At 35.2% G+C, this 26807-nt stretch overlaps 1 protein-coding gene across 1 annotated transcript in view; it reads left to right on the top strand.

Annotated features, from left to right (window-relative positions):
* LOC148950897 (XK-related protein 6-like) overlaps positions 1–26065 on the top strand; it is a 44352-nt gene extending 18287 nt beyond the window's left edge. Inside the window, exons 6-7 of the mRNA XM_089090504.1 lie at positions 7642–7877; positions 21517–26065. Of these exons, the coding sequence (XP_088946630.1) occupies positions 7642–7877; positions 21517–21795 (515 nt within the window). The 3' untranslated portion in view covers positions 21796–26065. The remainder of the gene's footprint in view (positions 1–7641; positions 7878–21516) is intronic.
* The last annotated feature ends 742 nt before the right edge of the window (positions 26066–26807 follow it).

Here is a 26807-nt window from a genome sequence, read left to right on the forward strand (position 1 = left end):
GGTGGTTTTGCGTTGGCTAAGTAAGGCTGTGACATTGGTGTACATAAGGTCCCTAAGAATGTAAACTGGATTCTTATTGGTGAATTATTTTTAGCTGACCAATCATAGACCATTTTACATACTATAAGCAGATTACAATACGGAATGCTAATGTGAAGCCACTTTTAATCAAGGGTCGGATGTCAAGTTTAGATGCAAAGGAAAAGTCTAAACTGTCGTGTACGAAAGGTATGCTGCATGATTTCCCCTAAGAGTACGAAGGGCTTTTTGCATGTATTCTTTTCCTTTTCTAAGCAGTTTGTGTTCTCTTGTAGTACCAAAGAAAATCCATAATTGCAGCTGAGATGCCGTGGCCCGTCTTTTTAGAAGAAAAATGCCGGTTTGAAAAAAAAAACTATATTATTTTGCAATTTTTGTAACATAATTATTTTGGTCTCTTAATTTTTCTGCTTTTCATGTTGGTACAATATTTGGCATAATTTTGGTGTTTGGTCGTGAATTCCTGTAGATCTAAAGAAAGATTGACAAGAGTTGAAATTTAAATCGCTGACAGCAATTTTCACCTGGCAAAATAGAATGTATCCTTTTGCGTATTGTTTGATTTGCTTCTGTTTTATATTAGAGGTAGAATTTTCTTATAATTCTGCTTAAGGCACGAAGCCTCCTTAGTCCTCCTTTTGTAGGGGCCAAGTGTACTATAAAATGAAAGGATGTTTGGCAGCCATTTCTGTTATAAACACTACTGTAGATACCTCCTTTGCAACTTAAGTGCTATATCGAAATTAACTCCCAAGTAACCTTATTTGGGAAAATAACTTTAGGCATAAATATGTTGTTATTTATTTTTTTCCTTCGTCGACTCGCCTTGCGCCTATTGGTTGAAGTAACGAGTTCCAATGATAACATAAGTATAGTTGTTAAAACATATTTGCATTGTATCTTGGATTAGAATTCTTTATGCTCATTTTCTCTAGGAGTGTTTCTATTAAGACTTTTCGAATTTGTTCTTCAGCCCTAAACATACCAGCTTCAACCATATCTCTGTGCTAGACGGAATTTGTTCGCTATTTTTTTTTGCTTCACAGAATTTGTTTTATTCTGTACAAAATTATCTGGACTTGGTCAGATAATCAGAACTTAATGGTTCATTGAACCCTTGGGCTCCATTAAGCGAGGTGTAGGGTTCAAAATAAGGTGTAGGTTTCTAATTTCAATATAAGAAATTGGTACAGATCGTATCTGCTTATATATATATACATATATATATATATATATATATATATATATATATATATATATATATATATATATATATATATATATATATATATATATATATATATATATATATATATATATATATATATATATATATATATATATATATATATATATATATATATATATATATATATATATATATATATATATATATATATTATTTGGACATTTCCATATACAGTTAGTCTTTCAAATGAAATATTTCTTTTACTATATTAGTATTTTTTATTTTAAAAAGATGTTTTTCACCGAATGGAAATTTAGTTATATTGTTGGATTTACTAGTTTCTTATCTGCCCATTCACTGAGCCAGAGCTATGATATTGGTAGGACATTTCTTGTGAAAGGATCTAAACTTACTTAAAAATAGGGAAATTTTCCCTTTTCAAGTGTTCCCATATTTCTTTCAATCTGAAAAAATGCAGTGCAAGTTTCAAAAATACAGCTTGGTAGATGTGTATAGCAGAATCTCAGCTATCGATTGATAGCAAGTTGTTCGTCTTATGTTATAGCATTAAATTTGTAGGACTGCTGAGAAGTACCATTGCAAAAATTTGCACAGGGAACGTAAGTCTTACATCACCTTCTCAGACAACGAAATACATAAGATAATTTTGGCCTGTCTTTGTCCCTTGTGAGTGCCGCTACTGTAGGAAAATATTATTTACTTAGTATGAATAGTCTAAATGATTTGCCAGTTTGTCTAATTGGTGGGAAATCAATTGACAAACTGGCATACGTAGATGATGTTGTGAAAATTATTAGCCTAGAACACCTTCATCAATGAAGCATTGATGAACTGGTGTCAGCGACTGAATCCTTCAAGATGATCATTAATACAGCCAAAACCAAGATCATGCGGGTATCTAGAGACTCTGCGCCAAGAACTTTGTGGATAACAGTTAAAGAAGAGCTAGTTTAAAACGTCGATTCCTTCATCTACCTATGCAGCCTCATTAGTGCTAACAATGATCACTCAAAATCCATCAAGCAAAGACTTGACTAGTTAGAGCTTCAAGGGCCTACTACCAAGCTGGAAAAACAAAGTACTGTCGACCTATTTGAAGGTCCGTCTCTTTAACTCTAATATCTCCCATCGCTTTATACTCAAGTGAAATCTAGTCAATAAAGGCAGCTGATGGACGAAGATTATCCTCGTTTTAGACTAAATGCTTCCGCCACATAGCGGGGATTACCTACATTGACCCGGGTACCATAGGCAGCGCAATCGCGCTGCCTAAGTAAAGAACAATGTTGGCACAAAGTACTATTTATTTTTTGGGGCTAGACCAGGGCACTTCGTATCGAAGAAGTTGTCGTAGAAACTTCGAAAAGGGCTCATTCGATTGGAAATTGGAGTGGATAGTGCCCTTTTTAATAATCGAAAGTGATTGGAAGGAAACTAACACCCCATCCACGCCCACCATTTCCCCAAGCACATCCAATCAAAATTTTGAGATAGCCATTTTGTTCAGCGTAGTTGATTTCCAAATATAAATTATGTTTTTGAGGAGGACACTCCCCCATAGCCCTCAGGGCAAGGGTTGTAAGTTATGCCATGGGGGAATATAAGATTTTATAGAAAGTGTTGTCGTAGAAACTTAAAAAGGTTTTTTCGATTGGAAATTCAAAGGGCTAGTGCCCTTTTTAATAGTCAAAAGTGATTGGAGGGCAACTAACTCTCCTCACACACCCACCATTTCCCCAAACACATCCAATCAAAATTTTGAGATATTCATTTTGTTCAACGTAGTTAAAAATTCTGGAATTTAGGTCTCTTAGAATGACAATCCCTTTAGAGCCCTCAGGGCAAGGGTAGTTAGTTATACCTTGGGGGCACATAAAGTTTTATAGAAAGTGTTGACGTAGAAACTTAAAAAGGGCTCATTTGATTGGAAATTGAAAGGGCTAGTGCCCTTTTCAATAGTTGAAAGTGAATGGCGAGCAACTACCCCACACGCCCACCATTTCCCCAAACACATTCAATTAAAATTTTGAGACAGCCATTTAGTTCAACGTAGTTGAAAGTTCTGGAATTATGATTTTGAGGATGACAAACCCCCTAAACCCCTCAGGGCAAGGGTTGTAAGTTATACCCTGGGGGCATATAAGGTTTTTGTAGAAAGAATTTTCGTAGAGACTTTAAAAAGGCTCATTCGATTGGAAACTGAAAGGGCTAGTGCCCTTTTTAGTAGTCGAAAGTGATTGGAGGGCAACTAACCCCCTCTCACGCCCACCTTTTCCCCAAACACATACAATCAAATCTTTTAGATAGCCATTTTGTTCAACGTAATTGAAAGTTTTGGAAATTAGGTCTTTAAGGATAACACCCCCCCCCCCCCACAGCCCTCAGGGTAAGGGTTGTAAGTTATGCCCTGTGGTCATATAAGGTTTTTATAACAACGTTATCATAGAAACTTCGAAAAGGTCTCATTCCATTTGAAATTGAAATGGCTAATGGCCTTCTTAATAATCGAAAGTCATTGGAGGGCAACTTGCCCCCCTCTCACGCCCACCATTTCCCCAAACAAATACAATCAAAAGTCTGAGATAGCCATTTTTTCAACGTAACTGAAGGTTCCGGAAATTAGGTCTCTGAGAATGACAACCCCCACTGCCCTCAAGGCAACGGTTGTAAATTATGCCTTGGGGGCATATGAGGTTTTTATAGAAAGCGTTGTCGTAAAACTTCAAAAAGGGACCATTCGATTGAAAATTGAAAGGGCTAGTGCCCTTTTTAATACTTATTGGAGTCCAACTTACCCCCGTCTCACGCCCACCATTTCCCCAAACACATCCAATCAAAATATTAAGATATTCATTTTGTTCAACGTAGTTGAAAGTTCTGGAAATTAGGTCTTTTAGGATGATAACTCCCTCAAAACCCTCAGGGCAAGGGTTGTAAGTTATACCTTGGGGGCACATAAAGTTTTATAGAAAGTGTTGACGTAGAAACTTAAAAAGGGCTCATTTGATTGGAAATTGAAAGGGCTAGTACCCTTTTCAATTGTCAAAAGTGAATGGCGAGCAACTAGCCCCCTCCCCCTCACGCCCACCATTTCCCCAAACATGCAATTAAAAATTTTAGATAACCATTTTGTTCAACGTAGTTGAAAGTTCTGGAAGTTTGGTCTTTGAGGATGACAACCACCCTAAACCCCTCAGGGCAAGGGTTGTAAGTTATACCCTGGGGGCATATAAGGTTTTTGTAGAAAGAATTTTCGTAGAGACTTCAAAAGGGCTCATTCGATTGGAAACTGAAAGGGCTAGTGCCCTTTTTAGTAGTCGAAAGTGATTGGAGGGCAACAAGCCCCCCTCACAAGCTCACCACTTCTCCAAACACATTCAATTAACATTTTGAGATAGCCATTTTGTTCAATATAGATGAGAGTTTTGAAAATTAGGTTTTTGAGGAAGACACTCCGCTCAGAGCCCTTAGGGCTAAGGTAGTAAGTTATACCCTGTGGGTATATAAGGTTTTTTTTATAGAAAATGTTGTCGTAGAAACTTCAAAAAAGGCTCATTCCGTTGGAAATTGAAAGGGCTAATGCCGTTTTTAAAAGGCTAGTCGAAACTGAGTGAAGACAAGCTAGCACCCTTCTTACAGCTACCTGTTGTCCAACTAAGTCCCAACAAAATGCATACACAGCCATTTTTTTCAAAACAGTTAAATCTTCTGGATAGTATGTCTATCAAAATGATAATACCTTCCCCCCCCCAAACCCCTCAGGGCAAGGGTTGTAAATTATGCCCTGGGGGCATATAATTTTTTTTAGAGCGTTGTAATGAAAACTTCGAAGGGCTAGTGCCTTTTTAATAGTCAAAAGTGATTGGAGGAAAAATAACACCCCTCACACGCCCACCATTTCCCCAAAAACATCCGATAAAAATTTGAGAAAGCCATATTATTTATCGTAGATGAAAAGTACAGAAGTAATGTGTTAGAGGATGACACTCTCCCTATAACCCTCAGTGCAAGGGTTGTAAGTTATGCCCTGGGGGCATATAAGGTTCTATAGAAAGTTTTATCGTAGAAACTTTAAAAGGGGCTGATTCGTTTGAAAATTGATAGCACTAGTGCCCTATTTAATATTCGAAAGTGATTGGAGGGCAAATAACGCCCCTCTCAAGCCCACCATTTCCTCAAGCAGATCCAATCAAAATTTTGGGATAGACATTTTGTTCAATGTAGTTAAAAGTTCTGGAAATTAGGTTTTTGCCAGTGTTGTCGTAGAAACTTCAAAAAGGACTCATTCAGTTGGGAAATTGAGAGGGCTAGTGTCCTTATTAATAGTCAAAAGCGATCGAAGGGTTAATTCCCCCCCCCCCATACCCATCATTTCCCCAAACACTTCCGATCAACATTTTTATATAGCAATTTTGCTAAACGTGGTTGAAGGGTCTGGAAATTATGTTTTTGAGTATGACAACCCCCAACAGCCCTCAGGGCTAAGGTTTTAAGTTATTCCCTGGGGGCATAGAAAGTGATGTCGTAAAAACTTCAAAAAGGGCTCTTTCGATTGGAATTTGAGAGGGCTATTGCCCTTTTAATAGTTGAAAGTAATCAGAATGAGAATTCCCCCCTCCCCCAACGCCCATCATTTCCCAAACATTTCCGATCAACATTTTGATATTACCATTATGTTCAACGTAGTGGGAAGGTCTGGAAATTATATCTTTAAGAGGTATAATCCTCCCCCCATCACAGTCAGAGATATGGCTATGAGGTTTACCCTTTTGAACGTGTAACGCTATTATGAACAGTACCGCCGGCAAAGGTTCTAAACGCACTTACCCAGTTGAGCCCTAAGTAAAGTCTTTCCTTTTTTATTAGTGAAAAGTAATCAGAGGGCAAATGTCTCCCCTCATTTCCCCAAACACTTCAAATCAAAATTTGTATATAGCCATTTTGTTAAGCCTATCAGAAAGGTCTGGAAATTATGTCTTTGAGGATAACAAATCCCCGAGCCCTCAGGGCAAGGGTTAAGAGTTGTGCCCTGGGGACAAATAGAGTTTTTATAGAAAGTCTGGTCATATAAACTTTAAAGGGGGCTCATTTGATTTCTAATCAGACGCTCTAGTGTTCTTTTTAAGAGTCAAAGTAATCAGAGGGCAGCTACCCTCTCACCCCTACACACACTTCATATTGTCCCGAAATGTGTCAAATAGAAATTTTGAGATAGCCATTCTATTCAAAATAGTCGAATTATCATATAACAAGGCTTTTGGGGTTGAAACAAACCCCAGAGTTTAGGGGCAAGGGTTGTAAGTTTTTACCAGGGGGTATTAAAGGTTTTTATGGAAGCAATGGTTCTTTAACGTCAGAAGAGGCTCAGTCTTTCTTCCTGAAAAAGACTATGTCAATATAAAACGAGCAGAAATTAATCAAAAAACTTTTTGCACAAATAAGTTTTTCAAAACAAAGTAAAGAACTCCATTAAACCAATAATAGAATCAAATAATTTACCAAGCATACAACTATCACAAATCAGTATCAATAAATAAATGAAACCCAAAACAAACAGAAATTAAAATAAGTCACACTCAAAACGAGCAGAAATTAATCTGAGTAGGGTTCTAAACCCTATGCTTTCTAAAAGCCAGAATATAATTTATACTTTACTGAAAAAAATATCTTTTAAATGTTTTCACTCATAACTTTAAGAAAACAAAAATTAATTAAGATTTTAAGGAATAAATATCAGCATATGTATATTAAACTGACAATGCACATTTTTTTCAGTAAATTCATTTTGAATTTTTTAAAGTAAATTACAAATTATATTTAATCCAAATCATATACAATCCATCTAGTGCCAGGCCGATCAGAATATTGCCTCCATATTCATTGAATTTCCAGAAGAGAAGGACCCCCCCCCCCCCAAAAAAGCAACCACAAAGGCCGGGCGGGACTTAAGTTAAGTCAAGTAAGTCAAAATATTTAAAAAGAAGATGTGTCATCTTTGTCCTAAACAAAAATAAAAACTTCCAATTCTGCTTCATTAGGGTATAATTCATTTTGTGTATCTATTCATAAACATTTGTGTTTTGTTTTTGTATAAATATAATTTTTGCAGTAAAAATAATTTTTTAGTAATGAAATAATTTGTAATAATTGATCATTTGTGTTATATTAAGTAATTAATAATTAATTAATTAAAATAACTAATAATTAAATAATTTTTAATAATTGAGAAGTCTCTACTAAATAATTGTTAATAAATACATATATTTTGTATAAATATGAATATAATTTGCTTAAGTTCAAAAACATTTGTATTTATTGTATATACATTTGTTTACATTTTGTATTTATTTATATTCGTAAACTTGTGTATTTATTCACAAACTTTATTTAAGGCTCACGAATAATGGCAATTGGATTCTTGGCCTCGCTTTTTCCTTTATGGATTGGAGTTGTGTGCGTTCTTCACTGGTTGTTGATGTATACTTGGCTCTTAGTACAAAGAAATAAGGCTGGCTGTGTAGACCTGCCTGAAACTTTCGTCTCTGGTATCTTTGCTGTAATGATGATTTTCGTTTTCTTCAATGTTGTTGAAGAGCCAACCAAGAAAAATTATATTCTTTTTTACTCGGTAAGATATTTAAAACTCATTAAAAAAAAATACAAAAAAAAAACTAGAAGCCATGAAACGATGTCTTTACCTGCAGTTTGTTTTGAAGTTGTTCTTCATTTTAGATATCTTCTATGGAAAATAAAATTTAAACTCTTTTGGATTAGATTAGAACATATTTATTATACAAATATAGATATATTCTTGAAACACAGTCCACGTATTTTCAATTCTAATTAAACAGAATTGAAAACATTGTTTAATCAAATTAAACATAAACCATAATGAAAGCCACCTTAACTAACTTATCAAACAAAAAACATAAGAATTTGAAGTATTCCCCTACAAATTCAAATTTCAGATAATTTTTCAGCAACCTCTGAAACAACCGTTTATCAGAATGCTCCTGGATTTTAGCAGGAATTGAGTTCCAGATTTTTCGCCCAGTATGACGAATGCTGAAACACGTTTTCGATGTTCAACTAGTTTCACTTGAAAAATCTAATGATTCAAGCAAAAAATTTCATGTAAAACCGAGCCTTCGGGTAATTATGGTAGCGGGATTAAGTTGGGAACATCCCAGAAAAATTCAAAGGCAACATACCGTACGAATAGCCATGGCTAATATCAGAAATAGAAATTAAATTCAGTTGGTGTAAAGAAAAATCCCGCAAATCTCGCAAAGATGTTTAACTGATGTAGTACAATCATTATGAAAAGAATCCTCATTGATTTATTTTGAAGTGTTTGGAGGGATTTAAAAGCAGATAAAATGGTAGGAAAGGCCGAAATTTTAGTGATAGTATTGTAGGGATATAAAATTAATAGAAGTATATAAACAAACAGAGAAAAAACTAAATAAAAAGTAAAATATTGTTATTTTTATTCAGTAAGATTTTTTTTTTTCACTTTATTGAAATTAATTGAATTAATATTAATAAATTCATGTCCAGTGAGGTTTTGATAGGATTTTCTTTGAAAACTGAATTTTATACTCTATCCACATAAATTCTGTGTAAAAAAAGGTAATTTATTTATACCCGTTATGATACAAATTTAATAGAGCAAAGATGACGAAAAAGAAAGAGCAAAAGAACTACTTAACTAACACAATAATTGATAGATAATATAATAAGATTATGTGTAGAGTGTATGTAAGAATATAAAATAAGCGACAAGCACTAAAAAACTTACCGTGATATAGATCATATAAGGAAAAAGAAAATCTGTGGCGTTTCAAATTGGATCGATTTGACATACTCGTTTCTCATCGAATCTGAACTTCATTCATTTATACCTTGACATTGACAGCTTTAGTGTAACGTACTATTGTTGAACAGGGTTTTAAAAAAAATAAATCAAAATACTGCCCGAATTTTGGTTTTACTATTAAATGCACAACATATCAATTGAATCCCAAATTAAAATACAGACTAATACGAAGTGGTGGTCAAGATCTGACTGAAATGAACCAAAAATGTATAGCAAGATAAAAATATATAACATAAAAAAAGAATTACAAGTAAAGATGTGAGGTTAAATAAAAGTAAGGAGGTAGAAGTAGTGCCCATAACATTTACTCTCTCTGTGTTGTCTGAAATATTACAGAAAAAACCCTTCTGAAGAAGGGGCTGGGCTTTCGGTCCCTCCCTATGTCTGTTTCGTGGTCCTTGAATTTGAATCAATTTAAGGAGATATAGATGGGAGATTTGGCATTTAACATGGTGTTAGGTGCTTGTTGTTATGATCTGACAAGAAAAATGAGTGAGCTCAATTTCATAAACATTTAATTCTTTTTTCTTTTTACTGAAGTCAGTACAGTCCGTTACTTGACGTGATGCATTTAAGATCACCCTGGCTGTGATGTTGAAACACGCAGAAATGAAATGCTTTAAAAAAGCTTTTTTTTTTCAAACGAAATTAAAGAGCAACGTTTATATAGGAACGAAGAGGAACCATTTTAAGTGTGTCTTAGCAAATGTTTTATGAACTATGTCTTTGCCACCTAAAGATCCATCGCACACTTGCCAAATATAACTGGAAGATATTATTCTATTAACAAACTATCTAAAAGTACCCTTCCTGTTTTTCTACCCTTCCTCGACCTCCCCTCAAAGTATCAGAAGACTAGGGGACATCTAAGGAATCACCGTACGACTTGAAAAAGAAGCTATTTCTTTAGCTAGAGAGTAACCAGTCTAAGGAATCAGCTCTCAGAAGATATAGTATTAGTTGAATCATTAAATCCATTTAGGTGTCAATAGCCACCAAAAGGAATGATTCAAGTACCATACTAAACTTTCTTATAAAGAAGTGTGTAAATATACTATACTTTATAAATTTCTTATAAATTATTAATTCATGTTAAGTACGGTGGTATTGGCTAAGCGTTCCAAGGAAAGGTCATGGTGATGCGGCCGTCCTCTGCCAAAAAATTTTATCGCTTCAATTTAATTTTGTGAAATTAAAAAATGCGATTTTGTGTTAGAATGGATTTCCCCTTATTCTACATTTTCGGAGATACGAAATAGTATTCACAGGGTATTTACATTGGTGTTTCGCTACCAAAACTTAAGAGGGGAAGAAAATAGGCTGTAGAATACTTATTTAACAAATCTATTCGTTACAGATATGAAAAGCAAATCACTATTATGTGACTTTTCCACAAATTGAAAAACGAAGATGCTAAGTTTTACAAGGTGACAGACGAATAGGGGGGGGGTCCTGACCTTGAAAATTTTTCAAAAACGTAAAATGTCTTTTACTTTTATGTTTTTACTTTTATAACTGTAATAAATCAAATAATATTAACATCTTGATTAACAAATATCAGAATATGTATATTAAACTGACAATGCACATTCCATTTGTATTTTTTTCAGTAAAGTGCAAATTATGTTCTGGCCTTGGGAAGGCATATGGGTTTTGAGCTCTACTCATGTTAATAACTCCTCGTTTTGAGTTAGACTTAGTTATTTATTGTAACTTCTTTTCGTATTGAGTTTCATTTATTTATCCATGCTGATTTGTGGTAGTTTCACGCCTGTTAGATTATTTGATTTTATTTTTCGTTATTTTTTGTTCAATGGTGTTCTTTCGTTTTCTTTGAAAAACTTATTCTGTGGAAAAAGTTTTTTTAATTAATTTCTGTTTGTTTTATATTGACATAGTCTTTTCAGGGAAAAAGAAAATAATAGTTTAAATCTTTTTCTTTTTTTTAAAGACTTTATAGTTTTGCCTGCTATTTGTATGCTGGAGAAAATTGTTCAGCAATTTTTAACAAGATGCACCCTTTTAAAAATCTGGACACAAATAGTAGTGTTTAATTTAGTTTCATACTTCTCTAGTTGACCTGAAACAGTAAACTTGATACCATTTGCAAAAAAAATCTATTTACTTTCTTTGATAGCTTGCATACACTTACGCTACTTTGATTTGGTTAAATTTTAAGAGCAGAAGCAGCCCCGAAAGTTTGAATATAATACCCTCGGTCGTTCTTGGGATACTGCTGAGATGCCGTATTGAGAATTAGCATTAACACAGTGCATTTTGATTTAATCTTAACTTACAACCTTTGCCCTGGGGACTCTGGGGGGTTTGTGATCCTTAAATACATAATTTCCAGAACTTTCAACTACGTTGAACAAAATGGCTATCTCTAAACTTTGATTGAACGTGTTTGGGAAATGGTGGGTGTGAGAGGGGGGTCAATTACTCTCCATTCACTTTCGACTATTAAAAAGGGTCATTTCAATTTCCAAACAAATGAGCCCCTTTTGAAATTTCTACAACAACTTTCTATATAAACCTTATATGCCCCCAGGGCATAACTTACAACCCTTGCATTGAGGGCTCTGAGGGGGTTATTATCCTAAAATACCTAATCTCCTGAAGTTTCTACTACATTGAACAAAATGGATATCTCAAAATTTTGATTGGATGTGTTCGGGGAAAGGGTGGGCGTGAGAGGGGGGTTAGTTGCCCTTCACTCACTTTCGACGCTTAAAAAGGCACTAGCCCTTTTAATTATCAGTTGAATGGGCCCTTTTTGATGTCTTTACAACGTAGCTTTCTGTAAAAACATTACATGGTCCCAGGGCAGCAGTTACAACCGTTGCCATGAGGGCTGTGGGGGGGATGGGTTGTCATCCTTGAAGATCTAATTCCTAAAAATTTAAACTATGTTGGATAAAATGGCTATCTAAAAATTTTGATTGGATGTGTTTTGGGAAAAGGTGGGCGTGAGAGGGGGATTAGTTGCCCTCAAATCACTTTCGACTATTAAAAAGGGCACTAGTCCTTTGAATTTCCAATCGAATGAGCCCTTTTTCAAGTTTCTGTGACAAAGATTTCAATAAAAACCTTATATGCCCCCAGGGCATAACTTATAACGGTTGCCCCGAAGACTGTGGGGGGAGTGTCTTCCTCAAAGGTATAATTTCCTGAACTTTAAACTGCGTGGAACAAAATGGCTATCTCAAAATTTTGATTGGATATGTTTGGGGAAATGGTGGGCGTGGGAAGGGTGTTAGTTGCCTTCCAATCACTTTCTACTATTAAAAAGGGCAGTAGCCATTTCAATTTCCAATCGAATGAGCCTTTTTTGAAGTTTCAACGACAACGCGTTCTATAAAAACCTTATATGCCCCCCAGGGCATAACTCACAATCCTTGCCCCGAGGGCTGTGGGGGAGTGTCCTCCTCAAAAACATAATTTCTACCTGAAAATCAACCACACTGAACAAAATGGCTATCTAAAATTTTTTATTGATATGATAAGATAAGATATTTATATTATGTAAGGCAGTTAAAAAGGCACAAACTAAAACAAAACCAAAAAAAAAAAATGAGATAAAAATAGTGTTAAAAAGGTTTAAAAGAGAGTATATAGAAAGGGGAGGGAACGGAAGAACCAAACAGACACAAGTATGGGTATCACCAGTACAAAAAAAAAAAAAAAAAAAAAAAAAAAAAAAACTAGTGGTTTATTTGATCAGTAAGGAAGGGGACAAAGGTTTTTTCATATCTGGAGGTTAAACAACGGATTGAGGACAAGATAGGGACGGGTTCAGAAACAGTACGTGGCAGGCGGTGTCTGGATGCGGAGTGTCTTTTGGGGGAAATGTTTTCCGTGCGAGGGTTTATTATTGCATTTTTTGCAAAACGGAGGCACAGCGTTCCTCTCCTGTGCTCAAGAGTTTTCAGCTTGGACTTTTTTAGAAGGAGTGAATATGGTACCAAAGTTTCTTTAAAGATTATTCTTAGGGCTCTTTTTTGAATAGATCCAATTTTATCTGATTCATCACGGGAGATGCCAGGATGCCAAACTGGACAAGCATATTGGAGATGCGAGCAGACAAAGGAAGCATAAATCCTTGAAGAATAGGAAGGGGGAGACGTTAAATTTATTCAAGGGCTTAAGGAGAGACATGGACGTATTAGCTCTACGGACAATGACTTTCACGTGGATATCCCACTTTAAATTAGAGGAAATTGTAACCCCAAATAATTCAAAGGAAGACAAAGAAATATATGGGGGGGATGGGGTTAAAGAAAGTTGGAGTGGATTTCAAGAAATGGATCGTCATTGTATTTCATTTGGGGGAATTTACTTTCATGTTCAGGCTCTTTGCTTCATCTTAAATGTGGGTTAGGATTTCGATGGGATCACTTTTAATATTCCTGTGACATACTTCGAGGATCGACAAGTCATCCATGTATTTCCACCTTTGGAGGAACTCCTTACCAATATCGTTAATAATGACTAGAAATAATAGTGGTCCCAATAAGGTTCCTTGAGGAATTCCACAATATATAGGCAGGGGGTTAGAGAAAATATTTTTGTATTTAACAACTTGAGATCTATTTGAAAGAAACGATATAACAATATTTACTAACAGAGGATAAAGTTTAAAGTTAACCAGTAGTGAACGAATTAGGGTGGTGTGGTCAACCAGGTCAAAAGCCTTTTGGAAATCAACTAAGACAAGGTTCAGCCAAACATTTGGTTTATCAAGGTTACTTACGATGGTATGCATTAAGTGCACAAGGTAATGGGTGGTGGAAGTTTTCTTTAAGTTACCAAACTGCCGGGTGTCAATGCGTGGACAAATTTATCCTTAAGCCAGTCACAGAGGAAACCTTCATAAAGTTTGGAAAAAACAGAAGTGAAAGTCAGACTGGTGCATTTTTCAAGCCAGGTGTTATAAAACCTTGTTTCCAGCAACTTGGGAATTTACCAAATTTTGTGATGTGGTTGAAAATATTTGATAAAGGCTCCGCAATTTTGTCCGAAAAGGCTTTAATTAAGTCAAGTGGGATGTCCAAGGGACAAATACTTGATTTTCTAAGCTTAAGAATTTTATTTATAACATCAGAGGGAGAAATAAAGGGGAAGGAAGTATTGGGAGGAATAGTTGGACTTGAGCCAGCGAAAGGGGGGAGGCTTTGAACGATGGAAGCAAGGTACAAGTTCAGATCATTGGCAGTCTTATTAGGGGGTTCAGGGAGATGAAAATCAATTTCGGAAGGACTTTTTTCGCACATTTCTTTAATTTTTCTGTACCATTGCTTGGGCTTGTTATAATATAGACCTTTGACTTTATTATTATAATAATTAGAAGCTGCTTTTCTTAATTTTTTTTCTTTAGGAACTTCTTTAGACTATTAGCCTCAGTAATACGACCTGCTTTGAAAAAATTGATTTCTTTTCTTATAAGTTTTTTTAAAGACTCAGTGACATAAGACTTATCTGTAGAACACGTTTGAAATTTTTTCTCATGAAAATAGGATCAAGAATCTTTCTTATATAGACTTCTGAGAGATTAATTCATTCAGTAAACGTCATTTTTGTGATACAGCGTGTGCCAATTTTCTACATACATCCAACTGCAAACGCGAACTAGTTTTGGTCCAATGAGGGGTCCAAAGTCGGTTTCAGCTCGACATAACGACTGCTAAACTTTAGCCAGTAGAGATGGGAGAAGGCTAAAGTGGTAACTACCCCCTAAAGGGGGCAGAGTGGAGACGGGTTTGTAAAATTTAGAAAGATTAGTGCAAATTAAATCAAGAGTAGTATTGCCTTTTGTAGTAGGGACATTAACGACCTGTTTTAAATTAAAAGTGTTACATGTAGAATCAAGTCTTATATCGTTTGCGTCACCCATTAGGAAAATTCCTGGATTTTGGTATTTTGACTGCACAAAGTCAGTACTTGTATGTAATTTTTCGATAAAATGTGTTTTGTCAGCAGATTTCTGATTAGGGGAGTAATAAAAACAACACAGGACAATTAAATTGATAGGACGTGGCAAGACTTTAGGTCGAACAGACACCCACATAATTTCATCAAAGGGAGTAAGACACGGAATTGGGATTTCACTTGGGTATAAATCATTACGGACAAAGAACAGAATTCCGCCACTTTTCTTACCCAGAGGATGGTTTTCTGGTCTGAGTCTAATAAATTGAGAAAAATTGTTAATCTTTAACATGTGCAAATTTTGAGCTTGAACTTCAGTAATAGCGATTACATCTAATCTATATATTTTAGAAAGAGTGTCTAATTCATTAAGATTTTCAAAGTTGGGGCTTTCGGCGTTGCTCAACAAAAGTGTGGGGAATCGAAAGCGACTTGTGAAGGTACCGTTTTTATACTTTCCTTCTTATATATCACAGATGGGGTCAGAGGTTCTAATGTAATTCTTGACGGGGGCTAAACTTGGACAGTGAGAACAAGGGACAGGGGGATCAAATCCGTCTTTTTCAAATATAATTGCGCAGGTACTAGCAGAGACTCTAAACAGCGGTAACTATTTGAAGTTTTAGAAACTCTGCATGGAAGTGTTACAAGTGGATCGTTCTACCTGCTTATTCTTAAACCAGTCACACTGGAAGGGTAGCCAGGGGGGATAAAGTGCAAGGGAAGGGAGAAAGGTTTCCTGGTGATCTGGGAATAAGTCAAATTGGGAGTGTTCTTTATATGGAGGGGTGGGGGGCAAGCTGATGCTGAGGGAGGGAAGTATGGTGGGGGTGTCTGAGAGGGGAGGGGTTGGGTTTGCTTCGGCAAATAACGGGGGGAGTCCAGAACCGGCCGGTAACTTCTTGGACGCACGGAGAAGAACGGAGTCGAAAGGAAGTGGATTTTTGGGAGGAATATGTGTGAGGGGGGGGGGGATGGTCCGAATTGAGTGAAGTGATTGTGGGGGTTGGACTGGCTGGGCACGCGTAAGTGCTTGGGGCGGAGGATTGTTTCGAGGGATGGATTCCTGAGGTATACTGCTGTGTATCGGGTATGCAGGGGGATAAGAATGAAATTCGAATGGAACACCAACAAGGGGAGGGGGGGGGGTCGTGAATACTTTTGATGTCACCCAAAAAAATGTTTGGTTTTAAAACTATGCTCCAACCCTGGAGATGTATGTGCAAAAATACACGACTTATAAATACAAGATAAAACAAAACACAGATCAACATGGTCAAAAATACGCTTATCAGACACACAGACTCCCGAAATAAAATGACGACAAATATATAGAAATTTGCATTGTTTGCGAAACTTGCAGAAACCACTATCAAAATGCTTGCAGATCACATTTTCCTTTCTGCTTATTTTTATATTTATTTCCCTTTTATCCATCACTTTCGTAATTTTTTCAAAAATAATAACAATGTCATCGTCTGGTTATGACTTCTCCATAACCTTGTTAATCCTTTTGTTTAGTTCATTATCACCTGATAATTTATGTGAAAAACCGGGAGTAACTGGACTATTCCCGAACTCAAGGGCGTCATCAGTAGTTATACTACACGTAGGTATTTGTACGCTCTCATGGGATACTCTGCAATTAATTCTGGATTTGCTGAACTCTGGTAATTTATCCCCTAGTGTAGTAATAATTGCTTCGTTTTTTTTTTAAGTCCTCTTGTAATTTGGTGATTTTCGATTTAAGGGTCACTTGATTGTTTTCTAGATTGTAGAGTTCATCTTCCATAAGGAGGCGGTGGGAATTATGGGAGTTGATATTTTCACTTAATTTTTTAATTTCAAGATCGCGTTCATGGAGTATATCGTTACCAATTTTTTGGTCATTGAGAAAAATATCAACTTGTTTTTTCAAATCTTCTATAGCTACTTCTTGCTCTGAATTCTTCTCTAACTGGGAATTGTATTTAGCTCGGAGATCAGCCAGCTGCTGGATATGTTTAACACAGTCAACACAAGGGGGGACTTGGGAAGCTTGATTTTTTTAAACTGATTTTGGCGTTGTAGGTTTTGTGGCAGACTTGGGTGTAGAGCGTGGTTTAGAGCCAGGGGGTAGAAAAAGTGGTGTTAAAGGTGGTTCGGGGTCCTCATTCAAAGAACGGGGGGACTGGCAGTTTAAACAAAGCCACTCACCACATTGTTTTCTCTCCTCAATAGAAATGCCTGCACATTTTGGATGAAACCACTGTTGACACCGGCTGCACTGCACTGTTCCACTAGCGGCACGAAGTCTGCACTCAGGGCATGTGTACTTCATGGGCCTTGACATAATAGTGGATTGGATTGGATGTGTTTGGGGAAAAGGTGGGCGAGAGAGGGGGGTTAGTTGCTCTCAAATCACTTTTGACTATTAAAAAGGGCACTAGACCTTTGAATTTCCAATCGAATGAGCCCTTTTTCAAGTTCCTACGACAAAGATTTCAATAAAACTTATATGCCCCCAGGGCAATAATTTATAACCCTTGCCCTGAAGACTGTGGGGGGAGTATCCTGCTTAAAGGTACAATTTTCTGATTTTTAAACTGCGTTGAAGAAAATGGATGTCTCAAATTTTACTACAGATGTGTTTGATGAAATAGTGGGCGCGAAAAGAGTGCTACTTGACGTTCAATTGCTTTTTACTGTAAAAAAGGATGCAAGCCATTTCAGTTTCTAATCGAATGAGCCCTTTTTGAAGTTTCTACGACAACGCGTTCTATTAAAACCTTATATGCCCCCAGGACATAACTTACAACCCTTGTCCTGAGGGCTGCGAGGCGGTTGTCATCCTCAAATACCTAATTTACATAACTTAAAACTACGTTGAATAAAATGGCTATCTCAAAATTTTGATTGGATGTGTTTGGGGAAATGGTGGGCGTGAGATGAGGGTTATTTGCCTTCCAATCACTTTTAACTTTTAAAAAGGGCAGTAGCCTTTTAAATTTCCAATCGAATGAGCCTTTTTTGAAGTTTCTACGACAACGCCTTCTAAAAAAAACTTGTATGCCCCCAGGGCATAACTTACAACCCTTGCCCTGAAGGCTGTGGGGGAGTGTGCTCCTCAAAAAAACAATTTCTATTCAGAAATCAACTACGTTGAACATAACGGCTATCTAAAAATTTATATTGGATTTGTTTTGGGACAATTTGGTCGTGGAAAAGATGCTAATTACCCTCCAATCCCTTTTCGCAATTAAAGAGGGCTGAAGCCATTCTAATTTCCAATCGAATAAGCCCTTTTTGAAGTTTTTACGACAACTCCTTAGATACAACGTGCCCTGCTCTAAAGAAAAAAAAATAATAGATAATACATTGTGCCAACGTTGTTCTTATATGCCCTCAGGGGATAACTTAAAACCCCTGCCCCGTGGATTGCGGGGGAGTGTCCTCCTCAGAAACATATTTTCTATCTGGAAAAAGGGCACTAGCCCTTTGAATTTCCAATCGAATGAGCCTTTTTTGGAGTTTCTACGACAACGCCTTCTAAAAAAACAACCTTATATGCCCCCAGGGCTTAATTTACAACCGTTGCCCTGAAGGCTGCGGGGGAGTGTCCTCCTCAAAAACATAACTTCTATCTGGAAATCAACTACGCTGAACAAAATGGCTATCTCAAAATTTTGATTGGATGTGTTTGGTGAAACGGTGGGCGTGGGAGGGGTATTAGCTACCTTCTAATCGCTTTTGACTATTAAAAAGGGCTCAAGCCCCTCCAATTTCCAATTGAATGAGCCTTTTTCGAAGTTTCTACGACAACTCCTTCGATACGAAGTGCCCTGGTATGAAAAAAAAATTAAAACATTGTGCCAACATCGTTCTTTACTTAGGCAGCGCGATTGCGCTGCCTATGATAATAATCTAAGTCCGAATATTCCGGCTTCATATATTAAAAACAAACTAAGCTAAATTAAACAAAACCTATAAAGATTAGTAAAAAACAAAACACAAACGATGTAAGTTTTTACATGTAATTCAAGCGTAATAAGATGCGAGTTTTTTATCGTTTGTGTTTTTTTTTTCTTATATCTTTATATGTTGTGTTTAATTCAGCTTAGCTTTTTTTCGGTTGATAAAGACTTCCGGATGTAAAGCTTTATGTTTGAAATATTTATACCCTTTTTTACGATATTTTCATTTCGTTTTATTTTTAAATGGAAACACAGTGTGGTCCAACATATTACTAACCATGACGTGGTTCTAAGTGGCAGTGGTACAGTCAGAAATTTTCTATCTGCTATACTTTCTGAGATCCGATCTATTATCTACAGACGGTATAAACATATTTTGTTGGTTTATTTTTTCTGAGAATTTTTTTTTTCTGGGAAAAACGGGGAATTTTTTCCGAAGTTTCAAAGTTTGCTTTCACACATCGGGTCGTGAAGAAGAATAGTTTGGCAGAATTCAATTACGCTATCTTGCCATGCTACTATTTAACCTTTAGTCTTTTTAAACTCATTAGTTTTTTAATCATATTGGGTTTTACTTAGTGATAAATGGTCCTCCTTGATCTTTTCCTGTTAAAACTCTGTATTTGTCACATAAAAATGAAAATTTTAGATCATTTTGTTTAATCTTATTAAATCCTTTTGGATTACATTGTTGGATCAATACTTGGGATATGATCCGTGCCCATCCAAAAGATATATCTAATATCCGAAGTGGCTCTTTTCATGACTGAATTGTGGGCTTAATCTGTTGCTGTCTGTGGATATGTCCTTGAATTTTTATGCTTTCGAAGCTCTAAAGGTGAGGGGTTTCCGATGAAGCTAAATTTTCAATTTATTCGTTTGAGTAAGGAGATCTGTAAATTTACTGCAGTTGATTTTAACATCTAAACATAAAGTTAAAACTGTTATTATTTTTGAAATATAGTTGTTCAGGCGGCTGACACCCTAGAGCCTGAGCTTCTCTTCACAATAGTGTAAGTGATGCAAATGGACCTGAAGAACTGGGGTAGTCAGGCCCTTGTTTTTTTCTTGGACTGTTACCTCTTTCCCTCTGGGTCTTATTGTTTATATTTTTCATATTAAATTGTGTTTAATGTTATTGTTGCTTGATGCATGACAGGGAGGTGTTGGAGATGATAGGCTGATTTCTTCACTTTTTTCATTATTCCTGATTATATTGCATCATGAATGATCATTGTGTTTTTTTTTTAATTTGATTACTTAATTATGTTTTTTTTTCGTCCATGTGTTCTGCGAATTCGCTTCTCTTCCGGGTCTTCGATTTTTTTTTTCTTCTACACAACATATCTGAGACGAAGAGAACCTGTTTCAATCTCTTCTAAGGAAACTGAGAAATTATGTTTAAAAGAATTTATTTGACTTATATGATGACTGATCCTACTCGGCGCAGCAGCTTAGCAAGACTTTAAAACGATTTCTTCTGCGCTTGAGCGCCCACCCTCCAAATTAAACTTTTGGGTATGGTCCTTGTTACTGGAATTAGAAAATTATGTGGTGTGAGAGTACCCGAGTCGAAATTGCAAGCTTTTTTTTAAGTCGTGAAGGGAATAGTTAGGATTTAGTGCTAAAGGTTGCTAGCCTAAAAACAGATTCCACTAGCAGCCTTGATTTGCTTTCCAAGTGTTGTCAATTCTTTTCTTCTTTGAATATCGATCAGGTAGATTTCAGCTAGTCGTGAACATCAGATGGAAAGCTAAGCTGGTTTAGCTTTCCAGAAAGAAAGCTAGCCAGTACGCGAATAACGCCATTTAGTAAGGGGGCTGTTTAACTAGGCTGTTATTTGCATTTATGATAAATAACTATCTCAGATACCAAATACTCAACAACCTTCTAAGAAAAAATAGCATAGAAGATGTATTGCTTACTTTGATTATAATGCAGCAATGATTTCAAAAATCTTCTTGCATTTTCTTATGTCTTTGAGCATGAACAGCTTGTTTAACCGTGTTTTAATATCCTTGAAATTAAATTGTTTTCTAATAAGTGTATTTTTTTTCAATGTCTAAGTTTTTTTTATATTTATGTTGTATTATTTAATTCTGAAATTCAAAGATTTTGACATTGGAATAAAGAAAAGAAATCAATGAAAGTATAAGTTACAGTGTGAAGCATAAATAGTTTATTTTAGCACGTTTAGCAAGATTGGGTCCTAAAGAATTTGTCTTTTCAATGTCAAAAATTTCTGATTATTTTTGGTCATTGATTCTAGTTATCAAAAGCCATTGGTTTTGACTTTTAAAAAAAGTAAAAAGAAAGCACGAAAAGGGAATCTAGTCAATTCGGCTTCATAATGGTTCATTTGGCAATTCATTTGAATTTTATTTGTTTGACGTTAGTAGGGCTTCTTTATATCATAGGAATAAAAATTAAAAGGTTCTGTAAGACTGTCATAGAAGATACTTTTGGAGAAAACTAAAATTAATCAATTTTTCTTATTCTTTTTTTAGGTAGTTTTTGTTGAAAATACAGTCTTTATCATGGTATGGTTTTTCCACACACCTTTGGACGTAGCATTTAAAGTTGGTGGACTACCTCTGCATTTTTTGCTGTTTGTATCTGGTGTTTCTTTATTGTGCTTATATTATATGAAATTGCATCCCGAATGTGAATCAATATCGAACAACTTCTGGCAGTCCACTCTATCTAAGAAAGAAGAAACTGTTGAAGAAACTAATGTTAATGATAACAGTACAAGTGCTGAAAATCCTGATAATTCAGCCGTTTGAAATCCTGATAATGCAACCACTGGAGCACATTCGCTGAAGGCATTTCGGGTTTTATCACAGTAAGATGGTATCTGATACCGTATTTATGTTTATATCTGCTAAACTTTTTACAAACAAAAATTACAAATGCTGTCACTCAAAATGCAGCTGCTTGAGTACATTTACTGATGGTGCTGCGGGTCCTATTACAGTAAGAGGTTATTCGACACTGTATTTAGTTTGTATATGCAAAAATTTTGGCAATCAATATTAACAATATGCTGCAGCTGAAAATAAAACCGCTTGAGCACATTTACTGAAGGCGCTGTTGGTCATATCACAGTAACATTGTATTTGATGCCATATTTGTGTTTATATCTGCCAAACTTTTGGCAAATAAAAATAGCACAGGTTTTACTATTTTGGGTGAAAGTTTAGCCTCTATGCGTAGTCTCTATGCATAGTGTCATTTTAAAAGTGACCATATCCCTCAATATAACATAGTAACAGAAGAGCAGGAAAAATACGAAGATTTCAAAATATGAACAGTGTCAGGGGCTTAAATATAGTATTAAGTGCAGGTAAACAAATTTAAATCTTAGTTACAAGTTGTGAATGACGAAATTACATAAATACATTAAACAGTACACGATACCTTAGCTTACATTAGAGAGCCGCTAGAGACCCCACAGAAACTGCTCTAGAGGAAACTTTTAAGTTATCATTGAGCAACTTCAATGGAAATCACTTGACGACCTATACTTTCCTAATATATAGATACCCTAAATTCCGTTGTTAAATCTTTAAGGACTTCGAGACTGTATTAAATAGAATCAATACTACATTCATTTCATCCAAAATATGATTGTTTACTGTGTGACCTGTTATGAATTATCTCAGTTATTGGCATATTTTACCAGTTTATTTAGTTAGTCTGAAGCTCGTTATGTATCTGATCCGTTTGTTCTTTGAGCTTAAATGGTAGTTGAGTATCAAGTGTTTTTTTTTTTTTATTTATGGTCGCGAGATGACTCTTAAGTTGACTATTTCCTACTCATGGGCTTTATCTCTCACTCCCATTATCTGAAATAGAGTATATGTTTCAGGATTTTTTTTTTTATGTAACTTTTATTTGTTACCCTGAGTTGAGTCTCGAGTCTGCAATTTACAACCTTTAATTGTTGCTACCTCTGCCTGAAATAGGACATTCAGATAGAAATATTGAGATTAAGATTTGGGCTGATGTGAAATGTAATTTTGGTTGTTTACCAAACTCAAATCAATACCTAAAAAAGACTTTTGGATCTTAATTAAATAAAAATTAATTTTTCTTATTCTCGAACTTAACAATGTGTCAAATGTTTGAATGCAGTTATGATTGAAAATTAAATTTTGAAGATATTGTGATGAAGTGATCAAATCAGTTTTCCTCTCTCTCTCTCTCTCTCTCTCTCTCTCTCTCTCTCTCTCTCTCTCTCTCTCTCTCTCTCTCTCTCTCTCTCACTCTCTTTCTCTTTTGAAATACGGTTTTGTTTACGACATTCAAATTTTCTATGCGTCACATTGTTATTTAGTATTAACTAGGTTGAATCATCAGTTCGCAATAGTTCTGTACGCAAACTTTATTGTTTATGTCAAAGTTTTTTTGTTGACTTAGATTTATTATTTTAAATTAATGTGTCAATAACTATTCCAGTTTTCCTCTTAACTTAGTGACATTCCACTGATTTTCTGTAGAAAATTCTGTTGCATAAAAATAATTCATGTTCTCAGTACCCACATTCTTTTTTTTTTTTTTTTTTTTTTTTTTTACATAATGCCCTCCTTTAATATAATTCCTACTTTATAGAATTTTAATCCAGACATGTATACAGGGATTTATAAATCCTTTTTTCTTTCTTTTATATAAATCTCTTTAGTGTAAATCTTCCTTTTTATATAAATCCCTCCTTTGTAGCATATTTATCCTGGCATGTATACAGGGATTTATAAATCCTGTTTTCCTTTTTTTATATATAGGCTAAATCCCTCCTATAATCTAAATCCTCCTTTTTTATAAATCCCTCGTTTCTAGCATTATAAACCGGATATGTATACTAGGAGTTTTGTTAAAGATTTCGTTTCAGTTTTCCTTTATTTTGCTGTTGTAATGAATTTGTTCCCTCCTCCATAGAACAGTAAAATCCAACCTGTCATAAATGGACATTTCAGACATTTTTGTATTATTATTATTATCATCGTTATATTATAAAAAATCTTGAGATTTCAAAGGAGTACATCTCCCTGTATACATACCTGGATTATAATGCTACAAAGGGTTTATATAAAAAGGAGGATTCATATTAAAGGAGGGATTAGCATGCTAGTCATTTTCTGATCTGGTCATGATGATACCAATTATTTCTGTCTTCTGACTATATTATAACCTTAGGTATTGTTGCCACCTGGCTGACTTAGAAATCATAAACTCTTAAAAAATATAATTTTAGGTTAGGAAAATTAAGTTGTTTTTCTTGAGATGGTCAGGTTTTGCGGAAAATCGAATCTTTGCAAGTTAAGTGTCAAAAATGAAAGTGATAAAACAACGAAGAAAAGGTCTAGTGAGATTGCGAAAAGAAAACTGTGTCACAAGTATTTCGACTGTAATGAACAAGGTGTGTTTAGTCCAAAGGAAGGAGAAAATTGAAGAACAAAAAAAAAGTTAAAAAGAAAATCCAGAAAAGAAAAAAAATAAAGCAAAATTTCAAAATAAAGGCTTCATAGTTGGGGCTCTTGTTGACAGCCCTTAATTTACTACTAGGATTTTAACCCTAAGCTCAAGACTAGCCAAATTAAAATAAGTTTATAGGTTATTTATTCTGAGTCTCGCTGGCCTTTTTTTTTCACTAAAAAAAGAGCTCGTAATAGTGCCAGAGGCTTTGTGCAGTACACATTCTTTTAAAAAAGGGTACATCTTAATATCGTCATGTTTTGTTGTTTAATTTAAGATTTTGAGAAATACATTCAATCCCTTACCCTCTGCAGCAATCAAGTATGGCCAAATAAACTAAAAATTTAATATGAGTCAAGGATATAAGCAATAATTCACATTGGGGGTGATGGGAGCTCGTTTTATAAGAAATATAAAAAAAAAAAAACAGACGAATTATTTGGAAGTATGAGAAATTGTAGAAAAGTCTCAACATCTCAAGGGAGAAGTGAAATGGGCTCAAGTTGATGATTTTTCAATCATCAACTTAGAAAGGTTATGCATATCCAAAGGTATTAATTGTAAAAATTACAGTCCTTGCTCTGGGGACTATGGGGGCTCATCGCTAGAGGCATAGCTATTGGACCTTTCAACTAAACTGAACAAAATGCTTATCTCAAAATTACAGTCCTTGCTCTGGGGACTATGGGGGCTCATCGCTAGAGGCATAGCTATTGGACCTTTCAACTAAACTGAACAAAATGCTTATCTCAAAATTTAGAGTTTTATATTCCTGCTTTTGCAAGGTGATGTTAGCCTTATTTTCGCACTTTAAGAAGTTACATTTTATTACTTAGTTGTAACATGTCAGTGTATACCAAACTAAAAAAGGTCAGTTACTGTGCTTAACTATGACTGATCCATGGACGAATCACACAATTTTTTCAGACTTAATTTTAAAATGAATTAAATTATTTACTTGTTACAAATTACAATTATTGGAGTATACTCCTTGGGGTCTCATTTGGAACTGTGCTTATGTGTGTTTAATTCCTTCTTATTGGTGAAACGGATATGAAGCCAACACATCTGGAAGGTATCCAGGTTCCTGTAATTGCAACGTGTTTTTTCGTGATCTTTTTTGGGAGGGTTGTTAAGACGATGGTATACTGTCCCCTTTGCGTTGGTATACTTCCAAAAGCAGAATTTAACCATGTATTATATTTTACAAGTGTTTTACCAGTAATCATTCTCCTTGTATTGCCTTTTATCAAGCTTGCTATAAAGAAGTTCAAAGACTCAAAACCGTGCACTTTTTTTTCTAGTTAACGAGTTGCCTCAGATTTTAAACTGTGATCTTTGTTCTTTTTTTGTGTCCTCCTGTGATTTATTTCATTTCACACGTGGCACGCTTTTTATTAGTGTTACTTAGACTGGTATTAATAATTTCTAATGTTGGAGGTAGTTCGATAGCACTGCATACTTATGTGACTTACTTATGCATATAATTGCATTGTACCAATTTTTTGGTGAGGTATTATTTATATTGTATCAATATTACAAGCCACGCTGTAAATTGACATTTTGGGAATAAATTGTTCACTTTGATTTTATCATGAATTTGAATGCGAAATGTTTGCTGTTAGGAATTTCTGATGAGACTGCTTTTGGAAAGTCTGCATTATTTCAGAAAAGTTGACACAAAGTTCTTAAGAAGTTTGATATCTCGAATTTTCTGTCTACAGAAAACCCACCCTCGATGATCATCAAACCACCCTCCTTATGTGAAAAGAGGGGTGGTAATCTCTTAGTCGACAAAGTTCCAAAAATCTGTCCATACAATCATGTAGCATTTGAATTAAATTATGTTAGAGATATTTTATTCTGTAATGGTTACCCAATTAAACTTATTGAGAATATCATAGAAGATTAAAAAAGGTAAATCAAGAAAATAATGAACCCCCTCCCCCTTTCCTTAGTTACTCTGGCAGTTGAAAACAAAACCACCACTGTACCATATATCCCAAAACTCAGCGGCAAACTTGGAAAATTTTTAAAGAAACATAATCTCTTTGTTTCTCTAGAAAATGAAGTAAACGTTGAACGTTTTTTCAATTCTGGAAAGGATGAAACTGAATCTTTATTGGGTAGTGATGTTCAGAGGGTCTCGTGTTCAAGTGGGATGTTTAACATGGGTATGACCCGTCAACGGGCGGGAGAAAGACTGCATGAACACAAGATTTTAATAGATAAATCTCTGAGATTTGAAAATAGAAATAAAAATGACGATTTTGATTTTGCCTTGGCCCTCCACATCTTTGAAAGTCCTCATCATTTACTTTCT

The sequence above is a fragment of the Artemia sp. Qi Xiang Cuo genome, chromosome 6 (genome assembly GCF_049724085.1).
Source record: "Artemia sp. Qi Xiang Cuo chromosome 6, ASM4972408v1, whole genome shotgun sequence".
Lineage (NCBI taxonomy): Eukaryota > Metazoa > Arthropoda > Branchiopoda > Anostraca > Artemiidae > Artemia > Artemia sp. Qi Xiang Cuo.